General features: G+C 41.0%; 3 protein-coding genes across 4 annotated transcripts in view; 1 reads left to right on the forward strand and 2 right to left on the reverse strand.

Moving 5' to 3' along the window:
• The first annotated feature begins 1833 nt into the window (after positions 1-1833).
• On the forward strand, positions 1834-4543 carry LOC117500522 (free fatty acid receptor 2-like). The gene is made up of 2 exons (XM_034153401.1): positions 1834-1881; positions 2499-4543. Exon 2 carries the CDS (start codon positions 2740-2742, stop codon positions 3751-3753), a length of 1014 nt encoding a protein of 337 aa, XP_034009292.1. The 5' UTR covers positions 1834-1881; positions 2499-2739; the 3' UTR covers positions 3754-4543.
• A 323-nt stretch (positions 4544-4866) lies between these two features.
• Positions 4867-10362, reverse strand: LOC117468558 (tyrosine-protein phosphatase non-receptor type substrate 1-like). Of its 2 annotated transcripts, none has more exons than XM_034112747.1 (6): positions 10283-10362; positions 9316-9633; positions 7447-7860; positions 5893-5979; positions 5768-5806; positions 4867-5571 (listed from the first exon to the last, which is right to left on the reverse strand). In XM_034112747.1, exons 1-5 carry the CDS (start codon positions 10335-10337, stop codon positions 5778-5780), a joined length of 903 nt encoding a protein of 300 aa, XP_033968638.1. In that variant the 5' UTR covers positions 10338-10362; the 3' UTR covers positions 4867-5571; positions 5768-5777. The 2 variants fall into 2 exon arrangements, with proteins under 2 accessions (XP_033968638.1, XP_033968637.1); XM_034112746.1 differs by having other exon boundaries at positions 5768-5809.
• Positions 10363-14469: 4107 nt separating this feature from the next.
• iglon5 (IgLON family member 5) overlaps positions 14470-24920 on the reverse strand; it is a 94040-nt gene continuing 83589 nt past the window's right edge. Inside the window, exons 5-8 of the mRNA XM_034153364.1 lie at positions 23234-23365; positions 22825-22945; positions 21608-21759; positions 14470-19446 (exon numbers count right to left, since the gene is read on the reverse strand). Coding sequence (XP_034009255.1) covers positions 19343-19446; positions 21608-21759; positions 22825-22945; positions 23234-23365 — 509 coding nt within the window. The 3' untranslated portion in view covers positions 14470-19342. The remainder of the gene's footprint in view (positions 19447-21607; positions 21760-22824; positions 22946-23233; positions 23366-24920) is intronic.

The raw sequence follows: 24920 nt of genomic DNA on the forward strand, positions 1-24920 counted from the left end.
CAACAAAGACCCTAACTGAGCCTTCTTTTTGGGCAATAAAATGTACGGTAAACAGACGGATATTTTCACTGAACAATGTGAAAAATCTAAATGTGGTTTGGAATTTGGAGGACTTCAGCATTTCTTAAATACTACCTACGACCTTGCTCCACCTGTCCCTGCTTGCTCCGATAATGAAAAATCATATCAATAATAAATGATAATAATTATTTCAGGGAAAGCTATTAACTAAATGAGGTCATGTTTAATGATCAAGCCTTGCATATTAGACATTCAGCTCAATGTACATTATAAAATGTTCCTTTGGCCGCAGAGCTTTAATAGACCAATGTGAACAATTATATTTAAAGTGCAAATTGGGACCCTGTCTACATTTCTCATTTGATTTGTCCTCTGTCTCTTGTCAGGAGGGGTGAATTGTCTCTGAAAAAGGTTGTCCTGCTGTGATGAAATACTGTAACCAAGTCTTACAGGAAATGTTGAGCTCAGACTGCATTTTAGAAAACCTGTGACGTCACTCTGTGAAACCAGATCTTACCAGCTTGCATAATACAATGTGGTCGTGTTTTTGTGAATGTATGTGTGGAATACTAATGTGATGGTTTCAGACAGGAGCCTACATTGCATGAAACTCAAACATGTTCTCCCTTTGTTCACGTGCAAACACATGTAAGAAGTTGAAAGAAGGTTTTTGAATAAGATTAAGAGCTGGGGGCAGGAAGTGACTGACACGGTAAAGGGGACTAAGGCCTGATGTCAGACGGTAACAAAATATCCAAAACTCACACAGGGGACTCAAGTGTTTAAGGACTAAGCTCAAGTGAAGGGGCCTCTTGATTTACATACATTAACCAACATCAAAAGGACTCTTTGCACACCTCTGAGTCATTATTACTTCAAAAGCTCCTTTCTCTCACTTTGTGAAATTAACCGTGACTTCCTCCGCTTTCACCTGTTTCACCTGTATAATAGAAACACGACCCTGCTGATGTGATATTAGGCCGTAAATAGAAAAAGGCCATTGACCTCGAATATCCCTGGATGTTTATCCGGCAGCACACTGAAAGATCTCGCAATAGAGAGTCTCATTATCCTTTCCTGAATAAGCCACATGTCGTGTTTTCTCCTATTATTGTGTACAGTATGGCTATTCAAACAAATGCCTTCTCTGTAGAAAACTATACATCCACATGTTGTGAAGGGAGAGACTCCTCTGACAGCAGGTCATCTCGTTCGCATCAAATACCTTTTTTCCCTCCTTCTCATATTAAAGAGGCGTCCATGTAACAGCCGTGGGCATTGGATAACTAAATGTGATTTAATAACATATGATCAGACAGGCTTGCAGAGACCGTCTGTGCCACTCATATTGCAAAAGGGACAGTTGTTTCCACGGAAACCATGTTTGTGGAGCGTTGGAGATAAATTGCAGCAGTATCTCCCTAATAATAATTTCTATTATCGGCGCTGGATGTTTATATTATCATGTAAATAAGGGGACGTGCCAGGCGACAGCAGGTCGGAGCTGAGGGCTGGTGAATAGAGGAGATCAAATAAAACAGTTGAGCAATCCTCACATGTGGGTGTGCCAAGAAACACACAGTGGAATAAGGTAAGTCACAATTACTTACTTTTTTTTATGGGGTTTCTCTTCAGAAACTCAACATAGGAAACTTGTAAAGGTAGTGAGAAAAAGTGTGAACTTACAAACCACCAACGCTGACAAGGAGGAAGTTGCTCAAATTGGTGGGACTTCTTTGCTGTCTTCACATACCTCTGAAGAGGAGTACAAAAAACCTCCCCTTGGTTTGTGACTGGACTATAAGAGCTGAGCTTCTGTCACACATGTTCACTTTATTTGAGGAAGCTCATCAGAAAAGGGTAAGAACTACTTTAACTAGCATTTTCTTACTATCATATAATTATAATGTTATATATATATATATATATATATATATATATATATATATATATGTTAATGTGAATGAAAGCTTTTATAGATATTTGCTTCAGTCTTTTATTTGTATTTTCTTGTTTGAAGAGGCAGGCATTAGATACTGAAAATACTAATTTCCCCGCTGTAGTTAAGTCATTATGTTTCTGAGGGTCATCATTTTCACAACATGTTCAGTATTTGTGCACACACTCAAAACAGGGTTAGGACGTTAATGATAAAGGCATCATTGTACTGTATTTACGACGGGGAGGAAGCAATAACACGGCATTATGGTTGTATACAGAAACCATGGGCAGGACCAAAGCACTGACTCCTAATTAAGAGATAATTCAGCTCCGCAATAAACTCTGAAGTACGGATATAGAAAATAATTAAGAGGTAATACAGGAAAAAAGGAATGAAAGTTTATCTCCTTGTGGTCTCTCAGCTTGTTGGCTAAAATGGTGTGTTATAAAAGTGTAGCAGTGCATACACTCAGTACTAGGTAGGAATATTGCGCTGTGCAGAGTGCTAATCTCTTTCCATTCTGTCTTATCAGCAGAGCTCAAAGCCCTCGAGGAAATGATGAGCGTTGGTTTATCGGTAGGGACAGGAAAACCACGCTGTCTCGCCGGGTTTGTTCCAGGCCACTGACCCAATAAGAAGCTTCGTCTCCTGCGGTTCTGATTGCCTGACAGATCAAACCTTGCTGTGCCGCAGTGTATTCATTCCCCCCAGGGTCAAGGACATAATGTGACACATCTCAATCCCTGACTGCCTGACTGACACACACCGAGGCCACCATGCAGGAGTGCCACACCGCACTGTGTCTGTCCGTCTACATTATCACCTTTGTGCTGGGCTTTCCGGCTAATCTCCTCGCCCTCTACACCTTCTCCAAGAAAGTGAGGAAGAAACCCACGCCGATCGACATCCTGCTCCTCAACCTGACAATCTCTGACCTCCTCTTCCTCCTCTTCCTGCCCTTCAAGATGCAAGAAGTGATGAACAACATGCTCTGGGACATGCCCTACCTGTTGTGTCCGCTGTCTGGCTTCGTCTTCTACATGACCATTTACAACAGCACCTTCTTCCTCACTGCGGTCAGCGTGGAGCGCTACCTCGGCGTGGCTTTCCCCATCCAGCACACCCTGAAGCGCCGTCCCGTGTATGCCGTCGCCGCCAGCATCTTCTTCTGGATCTTCTCCTTCCTGAACCTGAGCATCGTGTTCGTCATGCCCTTTATCCGCTCTGACAACCCTCCGAATACTACCGTAGGCCTCAATGACACTGCCGTTGATCGAGCGTCGAATGAAGTGTGTTATGAGAACTTTACCGATGCCCAGCTGAGGGTCCTCCTGCCCGTGCGTCTGGAGCTCTGTGTGGTTCTGTTCTGCATCCCTTTCCTGATTTGCAGTTTCTGTTACATTAACTTCATCAGGATTTTGACCAAGCTGCAGCACATTGACCGCCGCCGCCGCCTCCGGGCCATGGGCATGGCTCTAGGAACACTGCTGGTGTTTGCTTTATGTTTCGGGCCCTACAACGTCTCGCATATTGTCGGTTATATCACATGGAGAAGTCCCGACTGGAGGGACAAAGCGTTGCTGTGCTGCACCTTTAATGCTTGTCTAGACCCTCTTATTTTCTACTTCGCCTCTTCTGCTGTGAGAAAGAATGTTGGTAGTGTGATGGCAGGGGTTAGGAGTCGCCTAAACCGGTGCATGTCCTGTCACATGCTCAGGGCCTTGTGTGGGGGGATTAACGAGACTGCAAAAGATAAGGAACACAAACAAGAAGAGATCAATGCTATCTAGGCTGACTGAGAGAAAGCTGTGAGCAGCTGCCTTCGCTATGTTCTTTCTTCATCCCTGGAAGCAGGGAATCAATGCCATGTTTATGTTTTTACATGTGTGGGAATGGCCTGGCATACTGTATACAGTGCAGCATGTCCCTCTTTGATTCTGTGATCAACTTCCCTCTGAGAAACGAGACCAAAGAGAAAAGCTTCGGTCTGTCTGAGCAGACCACAGCAGTTTGTATGCACTGTAATAAGAATAGCCAGACCACTTTGAACTTCCATATTTTAAAGGAAAACCTGTTCTTACAGAGCAGCAGGATTTCATAAAGATCTCCCTCCATGCAGTCGGTGTTGCCGAGTGCTGCGCCAACAAAGTGAATATCTAAGCAACAGTTGCAGACGTCACCTCTTAGCAATAATAGATAAAGCTTTCCTAATAGCTTTAACCATGGACAGGATATTTCTTCTTTTTGTTACAACATGTTCATTATGTAAAAAAGGAGGAGAGACAGGGATTTGTGCAGCTTTACAAAAACACATAGTATGCAGCTATAATGTTGCTTTTTATGTGAACATATAATTCTGTGTTTTGCCTTACATGGGAGACCATTGTCATGCGGATTTTAGTTTACAAATCTATATTTATATTGGATTTGATTATATGGTCATGTTTAAACCATACGTGGTACTAAAGAAGCATATTTGTATGACATGCTGTATGAATGTATGAAATCTGAAAGCTGTATGACGGGGGATGTTATTGCAAAAGAGAAAACACAGAAATGGTATTTGCATACGGAAATTGAATAAACATATATTTTGAATAATGTGTGACTCATAGACTATTTTCTAAATGCAGCAGTCAGATTATAGATGATACACGTAATGTGACGTCATAAGGACGAACGATAGATCTACTATTTCCATAAACAAATCATGTAATCATATTTTTTGGATGAGTGAGCGATGCATTTTAACCACTTATCTTTATATCCACTGCATTACAGTACATGACTTTAGATGTGATCCACTTATCAGCCATGTATGTAAAATGCACACCTTTTTCATATATAATAATATTCATAAAAACAGTAAAATAAATTAGGATATATTGTGAGAAACAGCACGTTTTATTGAACAGAAAAAAAGGTTATTTGACACCAAATCACTTTAATCTAAATCTGGTTACACTGTAGATACAGGTCATTATTACTAGCAGTATTCAGTGCTTTTTGCAGTGTGCGTAGGTCTTAAATGTTCCCAAAACACGTGAATCAAGATCTCACCCCACACACTGCGCACGTAAACAATGCTATCACACAAGCATGCACTGGCATCGCCTGTAATCCTGTTTAGTGAGGATTAGGTCTGCGTGGAGGTTGAGCTGATCACTGTATCTGTTTGACAGGTGGATCATGCATGAAGCATCCATTCTGACACACAGACCAGAATGAATGGTTTAAGATGTGCGAACTACCAGCCACTGGCACAATGAGCAGATTACAAAAAAAAAAACACCCAAGTCAGCACACCGTGGCGATGAAGAGTTGTAGATATAAACAGCTTTGATGTGCAGAAAGAAATCAGCATTGCATCAACATTTAGAGGATACATGGTATGCTAGAACAGTGTACAGCAAGAGGTTTAGGAACGGGACAAACTTTAATAAAGGGGATTTAACACATTTACTCAGAATTAACCTTTGAGTTCATTCTCATTTTTCAGTGATGACTTTATTTGCGTGACGCTGTTTGTCAAAGGTTGGTCTGTCGAGATGAGCTGCACGGAACAACCAGCGTCCCTTTTTTTGTTTTCCAATTTCATTTTGTATTTCCTGGAAGACAATAATTGGTTACTGAGTCAGTGTTGACTTTTACCTGACAATGTGTGATAGGTTACGGAGGATAAGGCAATAAGAAAAACACAGCCCTGTGCTGTGTGCTTAAAGTATGCATGCGTGTGTGTGTGTGCGCGTGTGCGTGTGCGTGTACATGATGGTGTTTGCCAAAGGTAGAGGGCAATGTACTCACATAGTGGACATCATTTTGCCTGTACTCTGCAATGTTTGACTGCTGTTTAGAGAAAGAAAACATAAATGACATATAGTCTCTTAATGACTTCCTGTTTTCTTGCTAAGAGCTTTAACAACATTTACCTTCCAATAAAAAGATGGCGGTCACAGCAGAGAGGAAACACATCTTGAAAATGTTCAAGTGTCCAATCAGCTCATTGGGGGAGGCATCTGGAGAGAAAGAAAAGGACCAACACTGATTAGCACCGACTTATCATGTTTTCGAGCACAACAGAATTAAATCAGGAAGGTTGAACTTGCTTTGCTTGATGGACACTCGCCTCCTCGCTGGGAGGAGAGGTGTTTAAACATTGATTAGGAAAATCATTAATTTGTTCAAGTATGCAGTATTGCAGCAATCTGTTGCCTTGGAGTGATCGATGTCTGACCCACATTAACAGTCATGTAGGGCAAACGCAGAACAAGCGACTTATGGTATGTGAGGCCTGTCGTGCCTGAAACCTGTGTACAGACTGCATTATTTGAAAGGAAGTTGCATGCCGACTAGCAAAGTTGGGCCGGGTTTCTTAGAAGTAAAAGCCCTGCTTAATTTCTACAAGTTCAGTTTATTTGCAGATGGAGTATTTCCCAGAATTAGCCCGAAAATCTATGTATAAGTGCAAGAGTTTAGCAACTGGGTAAAACATACTTTGGTGTTGGCAGAAAATCAAAGGTACAAACTTGTGTACATGAAGACATTTAAGGCTGCTATTATCATTATTTTTAAATTAATCATTGATAAACCCATTGAGAACTATCAACAATATTTTCAGTTTCTTTCAGCTCTATTATTTCCATTCACAGAACAGAATTAGTTTTGCAGCTAAACTCTGATAAAACACAAATTATTGTATTTTCTGATGCTTTGTTTTCCCCTTTGTCTGTTTGTTTGCTGGATTTCTATTGCTTTTTGTGTCAAAAAAGTGTACAATGTTACTTCTAAAATAAAAAGGCAATAGAAAGTAAACTCTGATAAACTAACTGCATAATACCTGACCAGCACCAAACAGCAGCAAGGCAACATGTGCAACTACAGTGAACATGGTTTAGCAAAGAAACAAAGAAAGGGTCAGATATTCAAATACTTTCCTCAGGAGATGGTGAAGACCAAAACCAGAGCTAAAAGTAGAGGGGGTATTAGAGTAACATTTCTCAGGTGGCCACAAACAATACTTCACATGTATTCTAATGGTTAAAATTCTGCGTATATAAACTACTATTACTATTAAATAACTGTTATCAACTTTTTGATAGTGTACAATTTCAGTTTTGTAATTTTTTGTAAAATATTTGTAATTTCCTTTTAGAGAAATATTGCTACAGGCTAACGGCTAAAGGTTATACTTTGTATATACCTAATAATGATGCCTTCAGCAGTTTTATCAGTCCACTTTCAGATTCTGAGTCAATTCAGTAACAAAAAAAAGAAATGATAAGTGCTCTGCATTTTGTACAGCAGTGATTTGTAATATTTAGAGAAATCTGTCAAACTGAACTCACAGAAAAAAAACATGATTTCTTTAAAGCGAAATAAAATATTTAAAACTATTGGGGATAATATAGTCCTGTATATATAAGCTATGCAAACTACATTCTTCTGTATAGCATGTTTGGAAATGAATCAGTTCTTTCATTTACCCCAAGTGAAGGAGGTGGTCAAAGCCATGGTCCTTGCAGGGTGGTCCTGCACGCTACATGTGAAGGTGATCCCTGTTTCCAAGGACTCCTTCTGTGGGAGGAGGAACACGCTGAAGAGATACGCTTCCCGGCTGTGGTTGTCCGTGACCTGGAAACACTTTGGGTTCACCAACCGGTCTGAAGACAGCACGGCTCCATCAGTCAGGTGTTCAGACAGCTCAGCATGAGGGTGGGGCGCAGGGAGGGTGCAGTTGGTGAGTGGTAGGTGATCGATAATGGCTCCTGCACTCTGGTAAGTCCAGGTGAGGGTTAGCTCGCTTGGGTGGAAGCCCCCAGTGAGACAGAAGAGAGCCCACTGACCAGTCTGAGGGTCCGGGGGAATCTGGAGGTAAATCTGGGGCGCAGACGGTGGTGCTAGCAGGAAAAAGAACAGGTAAGAAACCAAGTAAACACATCAGATGAGATCATTCAGAATGTAAATGTAGGTCAATGCAGCAGGCATTAGAGTAAAATAGGACAGAATTATGGAAAGAGAAAATGAAGTAGTAATGTATTAGTTATCATGCAGCTATTTATTTTAAAACAAGGACAAAGGAAGCAGAAATAGCTTTATTTAACATATACATAAATTATGTTTGCATGGTGAACAATGTGCACATTGATAAAGTCTTCTGAGACATAAAGAAAAACGTTTTAAAATAGTACTTACAGAACACAAATGAAAAAATGCACTATATGATAAATATCTCCACTTCTATTTGCACTCTTACTATTTGCACTGTACATCATTCTTGGTAAATATAACCATTACAAAAAAACCTGGAACAAAAACGAATGAACAGGACTAAAATGGGTAAACAAATGAAATATCAATTGTAATTTGATGAAGGCAACATTGCATCCAGAGAAAAACAAAGGGAAGCTTTTTTCTGCATGAAAGATTTCCACATAATAATTTGGCCATCCCTCCCTGCCTTGTTTTCTGGTGAGTTTCAATTCCCTGGGCTAGATCGATACAAGGCACTGCACATGGTGCCGGGGTGATTATTTCTAGATCTGTCATGAAACCGCTGAGGCAAAAAGATGAACTCTGAGGGAATTTCCCATGACTTGAATTTTTATAGATTTAGCCCGGCCATTTCTGTTACGGTGAAGCATGGTCTAAAACCAAATGTGTCAAACTCAAGGCCCGGGGGCCAAATCCGGCCCTTGGTGGATTTAATTTCGGCCCGCAGGATAATTTCTAATTAATATTAGATCTGGCCCGCCGGTATATTGCACACAAACCTTCACTCAATCCTGAGGATTTCCTCCGCTCAGAGCCTGACCCCAAACATCGATGAACTTGCACCCAAGATGAGATGCCAAGTATCTGGCTTAGTGTGCATCACAGAGCAGCACACTGAGTTTCAATGGATGTGTTTTCTTGCGACAACAGGGGATGTTTGGTTTTCTCTTTGAGGGAAATTGTTTTTTTTAAGCTGTTGTTGGCCTGTGGAAAAATGTAATCATAAGAAATGACTCTGATTATTTAATGTTTAAATAATGTTTTAATGTTAAATGATAGGCAATCATTTAAGCTTTGTTAGTTCCAGGTTTAATATGTGCAATAAGTTCATTTCAATAAGTTTTGCAATAAACATTGAACCAGTCCGGCCTTCGACTAGTACCGATTTTTTTATTTTGGCCCACTGTGTATTTGAGTTTGACACCCCTGGTCTAAACCTACAGTCTATGGTCTAAACAGACGCTTGTATGGAGCCTCAAGCCTCACAAAAGACCCCAAATGAGACATAATTAGCAGCATTGCAACATCACACATGCACAGCAACTCTGATGAAGTTCTGCAATGATGAATTGGTTTCTTACCTAACACAACCAGCTCGGTCCCGTTGCCCCACTCTGGGTCTTTCTGTAGGACGTTGACCTCGCAGTAATACCACCCAGAATCCTCCAGTGTTACCTCAGCGATCACCAGGGAGGAAGTTTGATTCTTCTCCACAACGAACTGCCTGGATGACTTTGGGATGAGCTGGTTTTTTTCCGACTTCATTTTGAACCACTGAACCCCATACTTCAGGGATTCAACTTTGAAATGACAGGAGAGGGTTGCCGTTTCACCCCGCATCACACTGAGAGAGGGGGGTTGCTGTCTCACCCGCAGTCCCTCTGGGGTAGCTGTCAGGGCTAAAGACAGAGCCATTAATACAACATGTCATACAAGGAACTTTTAGAAAGTACAGAGCAGACCCGCAGGTCAACTACAAATACTTTAAATGTGCGTTTAGTATTCCTGAGTGACAACTGGGACGGAGAACAGACAGAAAACTCTGAAGCACACAATTGAATTTCACTTTACCATAATGCTTACAACACTTATTGAATGGCTCCTAATGCGATAAACAGCACCTAACGACAAAAGCTGTTTTCTTTTCAAACAAAGACGAATGCAGACACTCTGGAGTACAACAGATTTCAACGGCATTGCAGTTTCTTTTTGATTGTGGCACTTGTCTGGCTATGTGTGACAAAGTGATTATTAAGTGCGATGATGACATACTGCAGATATGATAAGCAAAACACTCAGGAACTCACAGTGGAGCAGAGACGACACAAAAGATCATCAAACTAAAAAGTTAAGGTCTAAAGAAAAGGTTGTATAACTAAATCTTGTACTTCAATTAATTGGAGCAGAAGCCAGACTTTTGCACCAATTCAATCATTGTTATAGACTTATATTTCACTTCAAATGTCATTTAAAACTTTTTAAATGGATACCTAAAGAAACGAACCTAGAAAGCCAACACGTTTTGTAACATGCCTGATTCACACTGACCTGGTTTTTGGCCTGCCCACAAAAGCAGCACACACAGGTGAGTTAGTTTTGCCATGCTGCTGTTGTTGTTCCCCACTCCAAGCTTGAGTGGCGAAATAACCTCTCAGACACTCTCAAGTCTGAAGCTCGCTGTGCTTCAGAATGTGAGGGTGTCAGCTTGTTTTGTTGTTGCACTCTATGGTTAGAGGTGATGGTTCATTAATAGGTCATTCTTCAACAGAAACCTGAATCTCAGAGACTGTTTTTGTTGAAACATGTCAAGATTCTTGTCAAACAAATAGACATTGTGTTTGCATGCTGACAGAAACCACAGTGCAACAGCAAGCATTATTCTACAGGTTTATCCTTCTTTCTACACTAGGCTCTTTGAATCGCAATTTGTCAGATTTATACTTTGATTTATGTAATAACAGTAATGGGAAAAATAAGCCTAAGGCCACTAAAGGTTTGTGTTTACAGCCAGTTATCGTAAAAACAACTGCTTATTTACAAGATTATTAAAACAGCATAACACAAATAACCTCTTAATATAAGTTGAAGTAATGATCACTCAAAAACAACTCAAAATTCTCAGCCAAAACATCCTCACAAGTAGCATGAAATGGTGTCTTCTGGTTTAGAGGATTTGCAGGATATAACTCAATGTGTTAATGTGTTCCAAAACTCATGTTTTGATTTTGGCTTTTTGAGGTTTTCTTTCCGTGCGATAGCTGTAAATATGAATTTCCTGAGTGGCCTAATGAGCTAGAGAATAATTAATTCAAAATCTGCGTCCAATCTCTGGGGGGAAGAAGACATGTGGTACTAGGTGTTATCATCATCATCAAAGCAGGCAAACAAGCTTAACAAATATGAGTTCAACTTGAGGAAAAAAAGTCAGATAAAACTTGTAACCCTGAATGTAAAACTACGAGGATCGACTGTTTAAAAGCACTTAAAGGGACTTTACGTTCCTTTATGTAAGTCAAGGTGCTCTGAAAACAGTTACATATGTGAACTAATATAAACAAAGAAATCACATACTTTATAAAGAGAAGTCTTCCAAATAAGAGGGCATCAGTTAAATAAACACTTCATTACTTTCTGATTTTCTAATCGCCTTTAAAATTACAATTCTTGATTGTTTGGTTCCAGTTTTTGTATCAGTCATCTTTTTACGTCATGCATATCTAACAAATACAACCCCTTCGGTTGCATCGTTACAGTATGTACTTACACTAAACATCACATTCAAGTACATGTATGGGATAAGGCAAAGTCTAGTGTTATTACATATTCAAGCATCTTCACTTAAAGCATTAATAACATATTAACATGTCCTATTGCTTTTTTGGGGAAGGTATTTTATGTAGGGTTTAAACCAGATGAATAAATTGTGTTAATTTTATGTTTCACACATATTAGTACAGAAAACCACTTTAGTGATTTTCCTGACAGACTTAATAAAAGCATTTTCTGTGGACATGTTAATGTACACAGAATACTTTATGCATTAAGTGTTTTACAATGAATATGAGCAAAAACCTAAAGCAATTATGCGTGTGATTGACAATAATTGACTTAACATGTGGAGCTGTAACGACAAGTAAAACATTTCCTGCTGGTTGTAAGAAATTACCACTAATCACGAGACAACATTATCGTTAATCAAAATGTTTCCTGACAAACGAGTTAAAAATGACATGTTTTCACATTTATGATTATAGATGACTGCAGATCTATTATGAACTTATCAACCACTAATAGCATTTAAATAATTATCTGGCAAGTGGTTTGATATGAGCCATTTATTCTGAGAGCCTCATCAAACCAAACATTCAGACATTTTAATAAAAAAATCTGAGACAAACCTGCAAACACAACAAAGACAGAGGCTCTTTATGCAGCAGGAAGCCAAAATCAAGCCGAAGCAACGCGCTGACCTCGCCTCCTTTCCAACCGCAGGTTCAAAAGAGCCTCGCTTCCACAAACCACACATAGCGAGTTCTGTTAAAAACAAAACTGATTTTTTATTTTTTTGTCTCCCTCCACTTGATATGATTTTTAACTCCACTTCATGGATTTTGAAAAAAAAAAAAGACACTCCAAAAATAAAAGCCAAGAAGACAAGTTCAGCAACAAAACAAATCAAAAAGAAGTACAATCATCGCTTCACAGCAGGAAACATTTGTCGGGGTGAAGACAAATGTTTTGTTCCTTTCATTGTTTTTTTCAATCTTGTGTGTTTACATTGATGAAATCTTGAAAAATTTAATTATGCCTGTTTGAGTTATGAAGGAAAGCAATGTGACTGCCCTGTGTAGCACACAGAATATACACACAAACGCACAGACACACACACACACTTTAAGATATTTGCACATAACCCTTGAATTCCTCATGCTCAATGTGGAGCTTAATACACACTTGCACATGTACACAAATGTTAGACACACACACACACATTGTTTATATAGGCAACAGCAGTGGGCACACCTCGAGCACTGAGGGGTGGGAGGGAAGAACATTTTACAAGTTAACTCCCCACAAAAATAAATGGAGGACAGGTAGGATGAAGGAAACACTACGTGGGTGTGTGTGTAAGTACTGTGTGTGTGTGTGTGTGTGTGTGTGTGAGAGAGGAGTAACTGACAAGAGAAGAAGAGGTGAGTATAGGAGATAAAGAAAGATGGATTCCATATTCAACTAACCTAAGCCATCTCATTCCCTCAATTACCCACAGTGGGATTTTCTTCTGGTCAAATTTCTTATTAGTTCCCGAATTAGACATTTCCCATGACTCTTCAGTGAGGGTGTCTGCAGTATGTTCACTGTGATTGCCCTCTTGAGGCACAAAGCCCATGACCAGCCCCTATCATACATCCTGTCATGTATCCCAGACTCAGGCGCACCTAACACGGTAATAAGACACTTGTAGCCTGCATCGATGACTTCAGCGCAGCCCCGCCACCATATAACTGCTATATAAATCAGCACTAAAACACCAGTTGGTGCTGTCACTTGTGAAAGAAATCCAAGTTTCCCCTGTCAGTTCTCAGAACCACAACCAATATTTACCCCCTTGGTTGATTGACAAGGAAAATGCCAGGCGTGGGCTGGTGATTCAGAGAGGCCAAGTAATGGGACTCTTTCTATGTTGGAGATGTGAGGTGGGCGACTTAATGACTAGGGGAGACGTGGTGGGCGAGATGTCTCCATTGTGCTGCCTGGTCCATGCACACGACGCTGTTGCTCGAATGGTGGAGTGCAGCAGGCTGTTAATTATTCAGACGCTCCCGTCCTCAAAGAGGTGAGTGATTGACAGGGCGCCATCTGTGGTCGCAGTGAGGAAGAGGGCGAGGCTGCCGTCTCTGTGGCTCCACATCTTTGCTGCTAGCGGAGGTTTAATTTATATACAGAACACCTGAACTGAATGATATGTGTAAGGAATCTACAGTAACTACTCTTAATTACACACTTAACACATCTATCTATCTACCTACCTACCTATCTAAATACATATCTACCTACCTATACCTACCTACCTATCTATCTATCTATCTACCTATATCTACCTACCTATCTACCTATATCTACCTACCTATACCTACCTATACCAACCTACCTATCTATCTATCTATCTATCTACCTATATCTACCTACCTATCTACCTATATCTACCAACCTACCTATCTATCTATCTATCTATCTATCTACCTATATCTACCTACCTATATCTACCTATATCTACCTACCTATCTATCTATCTATCTATCTATCTATCTTGATTGAAATATGGGCTTACCCCCCACTGTTTCTGCTGTGCGGGGGCAGTGGATGGATAATTGTGCCATGGAGGGTTTGTAGTGCCCATGTCTGCATGTCACAGGTACACACTGAAGGGAGGACCAGCGCACCAAGGCAAGCTTGTCCTTGAAAGCAATAATATTAAGTTGAACCTAAAATGTTAATCTTAACTTAAAAGTATTGCTTTAAACTACAGTTATGTGAAATCTGTTGACATAATACATATAATTAAAGTCAACTTTTCAGTTTTTCTCTATCTATCTATCTATCTATCTATCTATCTATCTATCTATCTATCTATCTATCTATCTATCTATCTATCTATCTATCTATCTATCTATCCATCCATCCATCCATCCATCTATCCATCCATCCATCTATCTATCTAATGAACACTAATCTTGATCTAAACCTACATCCTGCAACTGTCATGCGACTTTAATTAACAAATCTGAACCTGACGTGTGCTCGTGCTCACTGTTGTGGAGACTATCCGCGTCACAATCCTGTCTAGCTTGCTGTATACTAATGCACTCATTGGCTGGGGTAATGGAAAAGTACTGGGCCCTAATAGACATGCAACATGGACTTTGCCCATGAGACCCGAATGAGCCTGTAGATAGTTGGTAAACAATGGATAATTAGGATAATATATGGGAATTAGGCGTGCTTTGCTGTAAGGGACGTGAGCAGGGGATTTAGAGCAACGATAATCATCATATATAATTATCACTGTGTATATAGCTTATTTGTATACTGACTCTGGTGCTGAAACATTTTGCCATTTGTCACAAAATTATAATCTGTTACATATACATCATAATTTCTTTCTATTGTATATTGCGCTGAGGCAACTTCTTTATAACAACAAACCAGCCTCTTGATACAGAATGCTGACTGAAATGCAAGCAAATCTCTGTCATAAACTGAAATGTTACCTTACAGGACACACTAAATTGCACAGAGTGTGACAGCCCATCAGGGACCATGTTCGGTTAACACGATATTATGTAGCGAAAAGACAAAAAATACCAGCCTGGATTGACTTGAATAGAAAACAAATGATTAATTCTTCATTCCCTGGATCTGAACACATATAGTTTACTGAGCTGACATTACAGCTTGCCCAAATAGTTTCAGAGCAGGGTTTGAAATCGATGCGCAATTAGGAGTGTCTTGTATCAGGCATGATGAATTATGCTCTCTGTTCTAAGGCTGGTCTATAGACACTTGATCAATTCAGCTTCTGGGGACCTGGTAAAGCAAGCCGGGGAGAAATTGCTCTATTCCAAAGCCATTTGGTCGAATGTATTGATTAACCATTGCATTCAGAATTGAAAGTCGGTCCGGGATCTGTTCTGGGAGGGTGTTGTGGGAAAAGCTACAGCATGAGCCTGCCACATACTAAATGGAGAAAGCAGTACATTGATACCTTCTCCGGGCTTTGCTTCTTGCTAATTTATGTGTTGAGAAAAGGCTCGGTGCTTTCAAACTGTTCAATGTATTTCATAGTATTTGACTAACTCTGTTAAATAAAAATCCATCTCCTAACACTGCCCTGGTTTGTTAAGAAAAACAAAAAGTGCCATTCAATAACAACTAATAAATTCCACTCCTTTTCCACCCATGTAAACCCATTAAATAAATCTCCGCATGAACAACAGTATGGCTGCCACACAATGCTATACGTGTTAAAGTGGCACTATGTGCTAGTTTCGCAAGCTCTAAACAACAGCCTCGTGGCACCTTATTAACAAAGTAAACAGATCATAACCTTCAGCTGCAGAAGCCAATCAACACTTTCTCATCAGGGCGCGCCGAATGTAATTAGGGGCCGAGCAAACGTCTTGTTTATATCACCGTAAACTCATTGAACCCCAGTTGGGTTATTATTTATACACTTGAAGTAGGCCAGACTGGTTTTGCGATCAAGGCTATGCTAATGCTATTCATTACATAGCGCAACCATAAATAGTGTGTGGTACACCATCCCCTTGGAGGGACCGCAGTGCCCAAGTTTGGAAATGCAATATGAGCGCCTGCCTGTCTCCCTTCTCTAACTAGAGGGTTCACAGTCATCCCATCTCCCCCATGGCTCTCAGCTTTTGTTGTATTGTCAGGGTATCCTCCCACAGGCCCGTTGTGCAGGGTGCTTTCTCAACAGCATCCTCTTCTACTCTCAAATTGAGCACCCAGGGGATCGGCTGCCTCCTTGTCTACACTCTCTCCAGTCCTCCTCACCAGCGTGATTCATCTACATACACCATGACTCATGAAAACATGTTCTTTTGCTGTTTGTGTGTACAAATGCCCACATTCTGTTTGTAATCACTCCTCAATTTCAAGTCATATTGCTTGTATCACCATCCGTCTGGACCATTCAACCATGAGCCTGAACACAACATACAATGTTTGCTTGTTTCTTTTTTTTTTTAAATCCACCCATACACGAACATTGACGTGCTTTTTTCAAACCCACATGGAGAAACATGACAGAATGTTTGTTTTTTTGTCCGTGTTTTTTTTTTCATTTTGACATTTTCTTCAATTTTTTGTTATTTTTCTTCATCAAGGACAGATTATGTACATAGAGATGTTATATGCCACCGACAGACCCAGTGGGATGCTGACATGGAACAGTATAGAATATTTGAGCGGAAAACCAAAGAAAAAACAAACAGCATCAATGGCCGAGATATTGAGGCTAAAAAAGTGACTGAGAAAAAGAAGCATTGACCAAACAACCTGCTCTTGTGCTTGAAATGGAATCCATCATTATTTTTGGAGCAACAAGATGCATGCACAAACAGTGTGTTCTGTCACAGAGACAACCCGAATACATCGCAGAGGGCAAGACTTTTTTGAGTACAACATGTATTGTTTTAGATTAAGGGCCATTTAAACAGAGCTTCACAATCATTTCCGAGTACTGTACACAGTAAAAGTACAACAATAGATCTATTTGATATACCTTGTTAATGTGATTTTTTTTCAGATATTACACCACAACTTTACCCATATCTGATACCTCTTGCACAGTAGAGTTAGGGGTTATTGCTGGTTTGAAACAAAATCAAACAAAACACATTCAGACAATTGATTCAATACAGAGTAATTTCCCTTTAAGGTTGCAGGGTTCAGCCGGGGGAAACTCGTCTCTCCGTGCAGGCTCGTTATGGCATATTTGCATATAGTCGCTGCATGTGAGTGGAACAGTGTTTCAGTGGAGAGTCGAGTGCCACAGTATTGAAATATGGGCTTACCTCCCACTGTTTGTGCTGTGCGGGGGCAGTGGATGGATAATTGTGCCATGGAGGGTTTGTAGTGCCCATGTCTGCATGTCACAGGTACACACTGAAGGGAGGACCGGCGCACCACGGCGAGCTTGTCCTTGAAGAGGATTCCTGTCAGTGGCAGGATTGAGCTTGATTTATGGGGGCCATCACTGGCTGGCAGGAGGGACAGGTGGAGCCCAGGCTCCTTCACTTAGCCAGCCACAGGTAATGGCTAATTACATCTTTATCTCCCTGCAGTCTGGCCAAACAAGAACCGACTTACAGTACAGCCACGACCAGAGCCTGACATGGATCCAAATCATTTATCTAGCTGGTCGGAGAGAGACAAACTATGATAAGTGGACAAATATGCAGTAGGTGTGTGTGTGGGTGATGCAGTTAACAGCATGACAAAAAAGAGTCCAATACATAAACTGTTACAAATTATAAATTACATCGTCATTCACTGCTTCTGGACTTGATGAAATAATCCTTCAGACTGTTTCAAATGCGTTTTTAAAAAGCTTGTCATGGCAAAATAGAGCACATCACTTCAAAAACGTTACATGTCTTTTTTTTTTTTTTTTTTTCTTGTAGTCGTTCAATGTGTGTGATTTCTCAGAGTAAGTACAAAAATTATGTTTCCCACGCACGGCTCATTACCATCAGATTTTGTTCTTTTTTTTTCTCACATGGAATTACTATTCATAGTTATTGAAATACTTATTAACATCATCATCATCTGTACTATTATTAACACCAACAAAGTAAAAGCAGGTAACCTTGCAGAGTAAACGGACACAGTGCAGGGAGGGAGGGAGTGAATGGAGTCACAACAGGAACATCTCTAACCGGTACATGCTATCAACAAGCGACAAAGAGGATGGAGTCGCAGCTTTGAAACAGAAGATATAGTTGTCACTTGACAGTCTCTTGCTGCTTCAGAAAACTGGAGCGTAGTCGAGGCTGATGGGAGATGTCGTTCGGCGCCAGGCAACTTGAGGTCGCCGGCGTGGCCTCTGTACTGCATATTATTTACACTGGGGAGGGAGACTGGGGGAGGAAGGGGGTGACACAGAGCAGGAAACACTATAGCGATGCATTGGGGGACTAGACAGAGCACGTTGAACAGAGGGGCGGGGGGTAACGGGTCTAAAAAGGTTTGGGTAGTAAGGGGGTCTACATGCGAAACCTTGGTATAAACCCCCCGAATTACATAAAGGGGAAGTTAAGACTGACACCTTCACCACCCACCCTTTTTTTTTAAATACATTTGACATCATTCATAGCAGCTTCACTGCTACACAGTTAAAAGTAAAAAGCCATACGTGTGTGTGTGTGTGTGTGTGTGTAATCACAGGGTGACACTTCACATAGCCACCAACTGGACAATTTTTCAAAAGGTCACATGACCGTCAGTACCACATTATAACTATAATTTCCATAAATATCCACCATAGTATTGAGATGTTATGTACCGTTCCCATAAGGCAAACATTGTAGGTCAGTCATTAGTCTATGTAGTATATTACATCAATGATCGTCCAGTTGTTAGATTATCTATTTTCTCATTGATCACAGACACAATAATCGTTAATATACACTCTCTATTAACATCAGCCCAGTGGTAATAATGAAGGGAAAGCTCGGTAAGGAGGGGAGTACCAAGTCAGACAAATCTGCAAGGCATTCTGGGAGACACAAAGAGAGAGACAGACTGTGTGTGAGAAAGAGAGGAAGATATGATTACAGTGGTTTGACCTCGAAATTGAATTGAGGGTGTGGGGGGTGTTGGGGGGGCGGGAGCTTAATGGGGTTGTGTTTGATGCAATGATTCAATGGCTCCTGGAATAATGCATATTCTTTTTGTTCACAGTGATGGGTTCGTAATTAAAGAATTTCATTTCCTTCTTCCATCCGTAGAGGGGGAGAGAGGGAGGAAGAGGGGGAAGGGGGCTTTAAGGGACATTTAGGGACACTTCCAGGTGGAGCTCCATCTTTACACCTTCAGCAGAAGAACAGCAGAGAGGGAAAGCCAAACAGACACGCCGACACTCATCCCTGCATGTAGACCGACTCCTCGCCCCTTAATGGCCCCCGGTCCTGCACGAAAAAGTACCAAAAGAAGGGAGAATATGTGTATATGTAAAAGAACAAAGAAAATTGTTGGTGTATAGTTGTGGTAGTAGTAGAAGCAGTAATAGTAGTATTAGTAGCATTATTATTATTATGGGTTATTATTATAGTTATTATTAAAACAAGTGCAAGAAACTCATTCTGATACCTCGGCAAACCTTTGTAAACAAAAGACTAGGCCTGTGTATTACATCTGTGATATGGTGTAGACATTTAAAAAACATTTCCCATATTCCAATAGCTTAACATTCTACATTAGTCTCATATAGTGTTATCAGAAAGGCAAGCAGCTGATCATGCATGCACAGTACAAGCACACAGCCATTATTAATGTTATTAGTTACACGTATTTGTCACGTCTAAATGACCACCGTGAGAGAGGTCTATTGAATTCCCTGATTTAGTAACATATTAATATCAAGTTTCAAAGCCATGACATGCTGGCTAATTACACGTTAAAGGCTTTCAGAGCTGACATTTTGACGTGTCAAACACAGGTGAAATTATTGACTTTAATAATGGCTGGGCCAGAAAGGCACAGAGTCTGCATTCATACTGTAGTAGAGGTACACAGTCTTTATTAATGTGATTAGTTTCACCTATTTGTTACGTCTAAATTGACACTGGGAGAAAGGCCTATTGAATTTCTTAATTTAGTCACATGTGTATGGTTTATCTCAAATGACAAAGTGATGAGAAGCTTGAGTTAACGTGTTCATGGTTTACATTTTGACTTGTCTAACACAGGTAAAACTAATAACATTTATTATGGCTCTGATTTGATTTATGTGTGCCAGAAATCTAATCCAGTCAGCCAGAAAACACATTATGAGCACTCTGGCACTGAGACACTTCAATGAAATGCAACCCTTATTAATTTCATTAGCTACACCTGTGTCTGACAAAGTATCCGCAGAGAGAAGGGCCTATTGAGTTATATAATTCAGTATGTTGCCATGGCGCATCTTAAATTAAAAAGCCATTAAATTCCGATAATGGCTCTCTAGAAAGCAAAACAAAAGGCAACATTATTCAAGTAAAACCTCAAAAAATGGTGTGAGACGCACAAAATTACATCATAATTTGTGAGACAAATGTAAAAACACCTCTTCCTCTGTGGGGCCATTGGCAATCTAGTAGATTTCGAAATTGTAATGTAATAATGTACAGTAAAAATGTATACTTAGAGCTAGTACAGGCTGCCAATGGTCTCAGTAATGGGATCATTTGTTCAGGATAATTACAATAATGTGCCAATTTTGATGTGATAGTGGGCTGTTGACATGAAAGTGCTACATGAGGTACCTTTTAAAAATAGTGAACCAAGGTACAAAAGGATAACAACAAAGTCAGCAGAGACAATGACAGTGAGGGACAGTTTATGAAAATAAATGCCACATAAGTATCTGATTATGCTCCGATTTTCCATGCCTGGACCATAACAGAGAGAGGTTTGTTGTGTTCTAATGATGGCAGGAGGAGATTAGGGAGGAAAGAGGAGGCAGAAGGACAGATGATGGAGAGATAGTCTGACAGAAGTGGCAGCGGTGGTGGAAAAAGAGAGCAGGAAGATGTATGGGTCTGACGAGGGAGTGAGTCATTGAAGGGAGACTGGCCGAGATAATGGGTAAAGGAATGAAAGAAGAAAGGGGATAGATGAAGGACTCACTTAAGATGGTAATGCTGAATGCACTAAAGGGAGGTGTGGGTGTGGAGGGGGGTAAAAGGGAAATGAAAGGGAAATCGCTCATTGGGGACGGTTAATGTGAATTGGGCTTGGAGAGAAATGACAACTTCTTGGGTAACAGGACAGATCCGAGCGAGTGTGCGTGCATGCAGGAATGTGTACGGACGAGAGATGGAGGGTGAGAGCGGGAACGAACGAAAGAGAGAGAGGGAGACGGTAATGTAGGCAAGCAGAGCTTTAATGGGGCGGAGAATAACGAAAATGGGGAGGAAGGAGGGAGGGAGGGAGGGAGGAGAGGGCTGAGAAAATGCTGTGCAGAGTAAAAATGAGACAGGGCGCAGAGGGAAAAACAGTGTGTCATTGCATATGTACCGTTTTGTGGGAGTATGTCACATGTGATAAATGTGAGCGTTCTAATGTTCTTGCTATTTGAAAACTTACGAAAAAGCAGCATGCTGGCGTTGGAGGCCCCAAGACGGTTCGAGGCAAAGCAGGTGTAGTTGCCAAAGTGTTTCTCTGTCACATTGGTGAACAGCAACAGCGAGCGCGTCTTCTCGTTTTTGATCCTCAAGGTGTTGTCACTCTCTAGCGGCCTGGGTGGTAGAGGTGGGGGAGCGGAAGCAAAGGGGGAAAAAAAGAGTGTGTCAGAAAAAGGGAAATAACATAAAAAAATCACACCTAGTGACTCAGCCCGCATAAGAGGCTTTTTCTACATCTCTCCCTGCCACACAGTCCCCCCCCACACTCTAGCTCTGCCTCACCTTGTACTCATAGTGAAGTCTCACAGTCCATAAATAACAGAGACCTCCTGCAGGGGCCCATTTTACTCTATTAACAGCTCTCTCTGGCTGACAAAGGCTTGTCTAAGTAATTTTGCATCTTACCTTGGCTGATGCCAAATCATCCTCACTCTTCCTACGCTCTCTGGGACCTTTTATAAACTCGGATGGAGAGATTATGTGTGGGTTATAGAGAGCAAATAGTTTTCCAACCAGCTAATATTTCTTCAGAGATGGCAAAAACCATGCATGATTATCTCCGACCTATACAAATGTCAGAGGTTAGGTAAAAAGACAGCAGCCATGGTATGGATGTCTGAAGGGAAAAAATATGTTTTGCAAAGATTTGATGTTGCGGCCAAGTTTAATGAGTTTCCGCCGGTTAAATGTCTGGTCTGTTCTGTTCCCTCCTTTTCTCTCTTATCACTGAACTCACAGTTTAACAGTTGTCATTAACATATTTTCTTTTGTTTTGGCAGGCAACTGATTGGTGCAACACAATGATTTGATTGAGGCTCATAAAAGCTACATATTAACCAGACACACTGTTACTCCTGTGCTGCTGCACTGATACATTGTCCAATCAACGTCACAAAAACCTAAAGGTTAATGACAACACGGATGTGATCAGCTTTTTTGACATTTAAAATGAGTATTCACAGAGTGAATTAGGGCAAAACTAGTCTTCTTAACTTACAGCCCCCACACTGTGTCTTGAGCACAACTATCATCATTTCAGAAGATAAGTTTTAAACATCAAAACTAAAATTGAAGGCTGGCATTGGATGGATTTTGGACTCTGTGGAGACTTAATTTTGTGTGTCAAGATCACCTTGGTAAGGACCATAGACCATGGAGAGAAAACATGTATTGTCTCACCTGTGGTCGTCTCTGTACCACTCGAAGGCGGCTGGTGGGACTGCCATGGCTTCGCAGCGCAAGATGGTCGTTTTACCCAAATGAACTGGCATGTTTTTCATGTCTGTGATCATGGGAGGGTCTGGCAGGAAACGCGAGGGAGAAAACAATGGAGAAACAGAAGGAGGGAGGCAGCAATTAGTATACATCTGCCTTCACCGGGAAGTCAAGTCGGGCCAGCACAGGGTTGCAAACAAGGTTGATAATCCCCCGGTGAGAGCAACATTAAGATGTATAAGCTCATACATAATAATGAAACTAACATATTAACATATATTATGACTACATCATTGTGCTATTACACAGCAGGTCCAGTGTGACTTGAATTATCACCACTGGGATGCTGTGAGGCGCAGAGAGGGATACTTACAGTTGACCGTGACCTTGACCTTGCGCTGATCGGGTGGAGACACTCCATTGTTGGTGATGCATTCGTAGTCCTCGGCCTGCTCCCTCTTGATCTCTGTGATGTCCAGGAACTCCCCGTCACTCACCAGCCCATCTATGGACATAAGGCAGATGTCAAGGGGTCAGTATATATCAAATGCAAGGTGATTCCGGGTACTGATTTAGGGTTGACCACTTGAGATACTGCGGCGGGGGGACTGACAAACCTATAGCTCAGATGGTTTTAAGACCATGGGGGAGGCACCAATACATATCAGATAACAATATAATCTATATTTAGATGTACATTTTCCAATATTGACATAGTGTATATGTGATATGCTGGAAATCGATATCCTGATATACATTAGCAAATGATGTATCACAAGGCAAGTATACATCTAAAATGTAAAAATCCATGTTTGACCTCATGAACTGAATAATGTCTTCTCACTTTGTCAACTTGTAATTACAATGGGTTGATTGGAATCATTATTCATCATTTGGACCACCCAAACAACAACATGAAATTAATAATAAACATATTTGTGTCATGATCCTTACTAAGAGCCTCAAGCCTCTTGGTTCATTAAAGTAATGGGCCAGCTGGTGAATTGTTGTGTAGATAAACATGTTGTAAGTAAATATGATATGACAGAACTAACACCATTTTCTTGTATAGTGTCAGGGGAGATTGTAAGTATTTCTTCCAGGCAGTGGACACAACAGGGATGACCCGTTCACTACATTACGTATTGAGAAGAATATTTGGCTGTTATTTGATGTTGACAAAATCCCAGGTGCCCCAAAACCAAATTAGTCAGTCTAGCACTTTCAGTTTTTTTTCCTCGGGGCGACAAACAGCCACAACATCTCTTCAGAGGGGAGAGTCAAAGAGACAGGATACAAGTTATTGCTCCTTCATGTGAGGGAATTGATGTTGGGGGTGTTATTGAATCGGCGGCAGCAGCAGAGAGAAGAGGAATGAGAGTGAGGGTGCACCCCCCCCTCCTCCCTGCAAGCCAGCTGTCCCACAGCCTCCAAAACCATTAGGTCTTTTTTTTTTCTCCCCTTTACCCCATTAAAGAAGTCAGACTGTGGAACACGACATAATACATAATCTCACTACTAACAAGGAGATCCAGCTCTTAAATTGCCGCACACTTTCCCCTTTCAAAGCCCACTAAACATACACACAACCACCGTCAGTCAGTGGACCTTTACTTCCCCTCACAAACACAATAAAATTCCCTGAGCACGTTTGTGAGCAACACCGACGCAAACACACACAAAAAAGACGCTAAACGCCATGATTATTCCTGTCAGAGATTAGCGCGGCGGTTCTAATTGGAGATTATACTGGAGGATTATTAGTGTGGCTACTGAGCTGGAAACGAGTATTTGCAGCTGCTGCGGCTGCGGCAGCGGCTGAGCAGCGAGCGTCAACGTCTGCTCCTGCCACCCGAGAAAGTGCAGGGCACTGGGTGATGAGGTGGGGTGGGTGCAATGTTATTCATTCATTCCATTAGTTTAATAAATATAGTTCTCGTGTGACATCTCTGTCAAGTAAGCAGAGCAGCCAACTTCGCCAGAGGGGGCGAGCTGAGGCGGTATGCAGGGGGGGAAAGTGGAGAAATAGATCGAATCAGACAACTAGCACTGGAGAACAC

This window comes from Trematomus bernacchii, unplaced genomic scaffold (assembly GCF_902827165.1).
Source record: "Trematomus bernacchii unplaced genomic scaffold, fTreBer1.1, whole genome shotgun sequence".
NCBI lineage: Eukaryota > Metazoa > Chordata > Actinopteri > Perciformes > Nototheniidae > Trematomus > Trematomus bernacchii.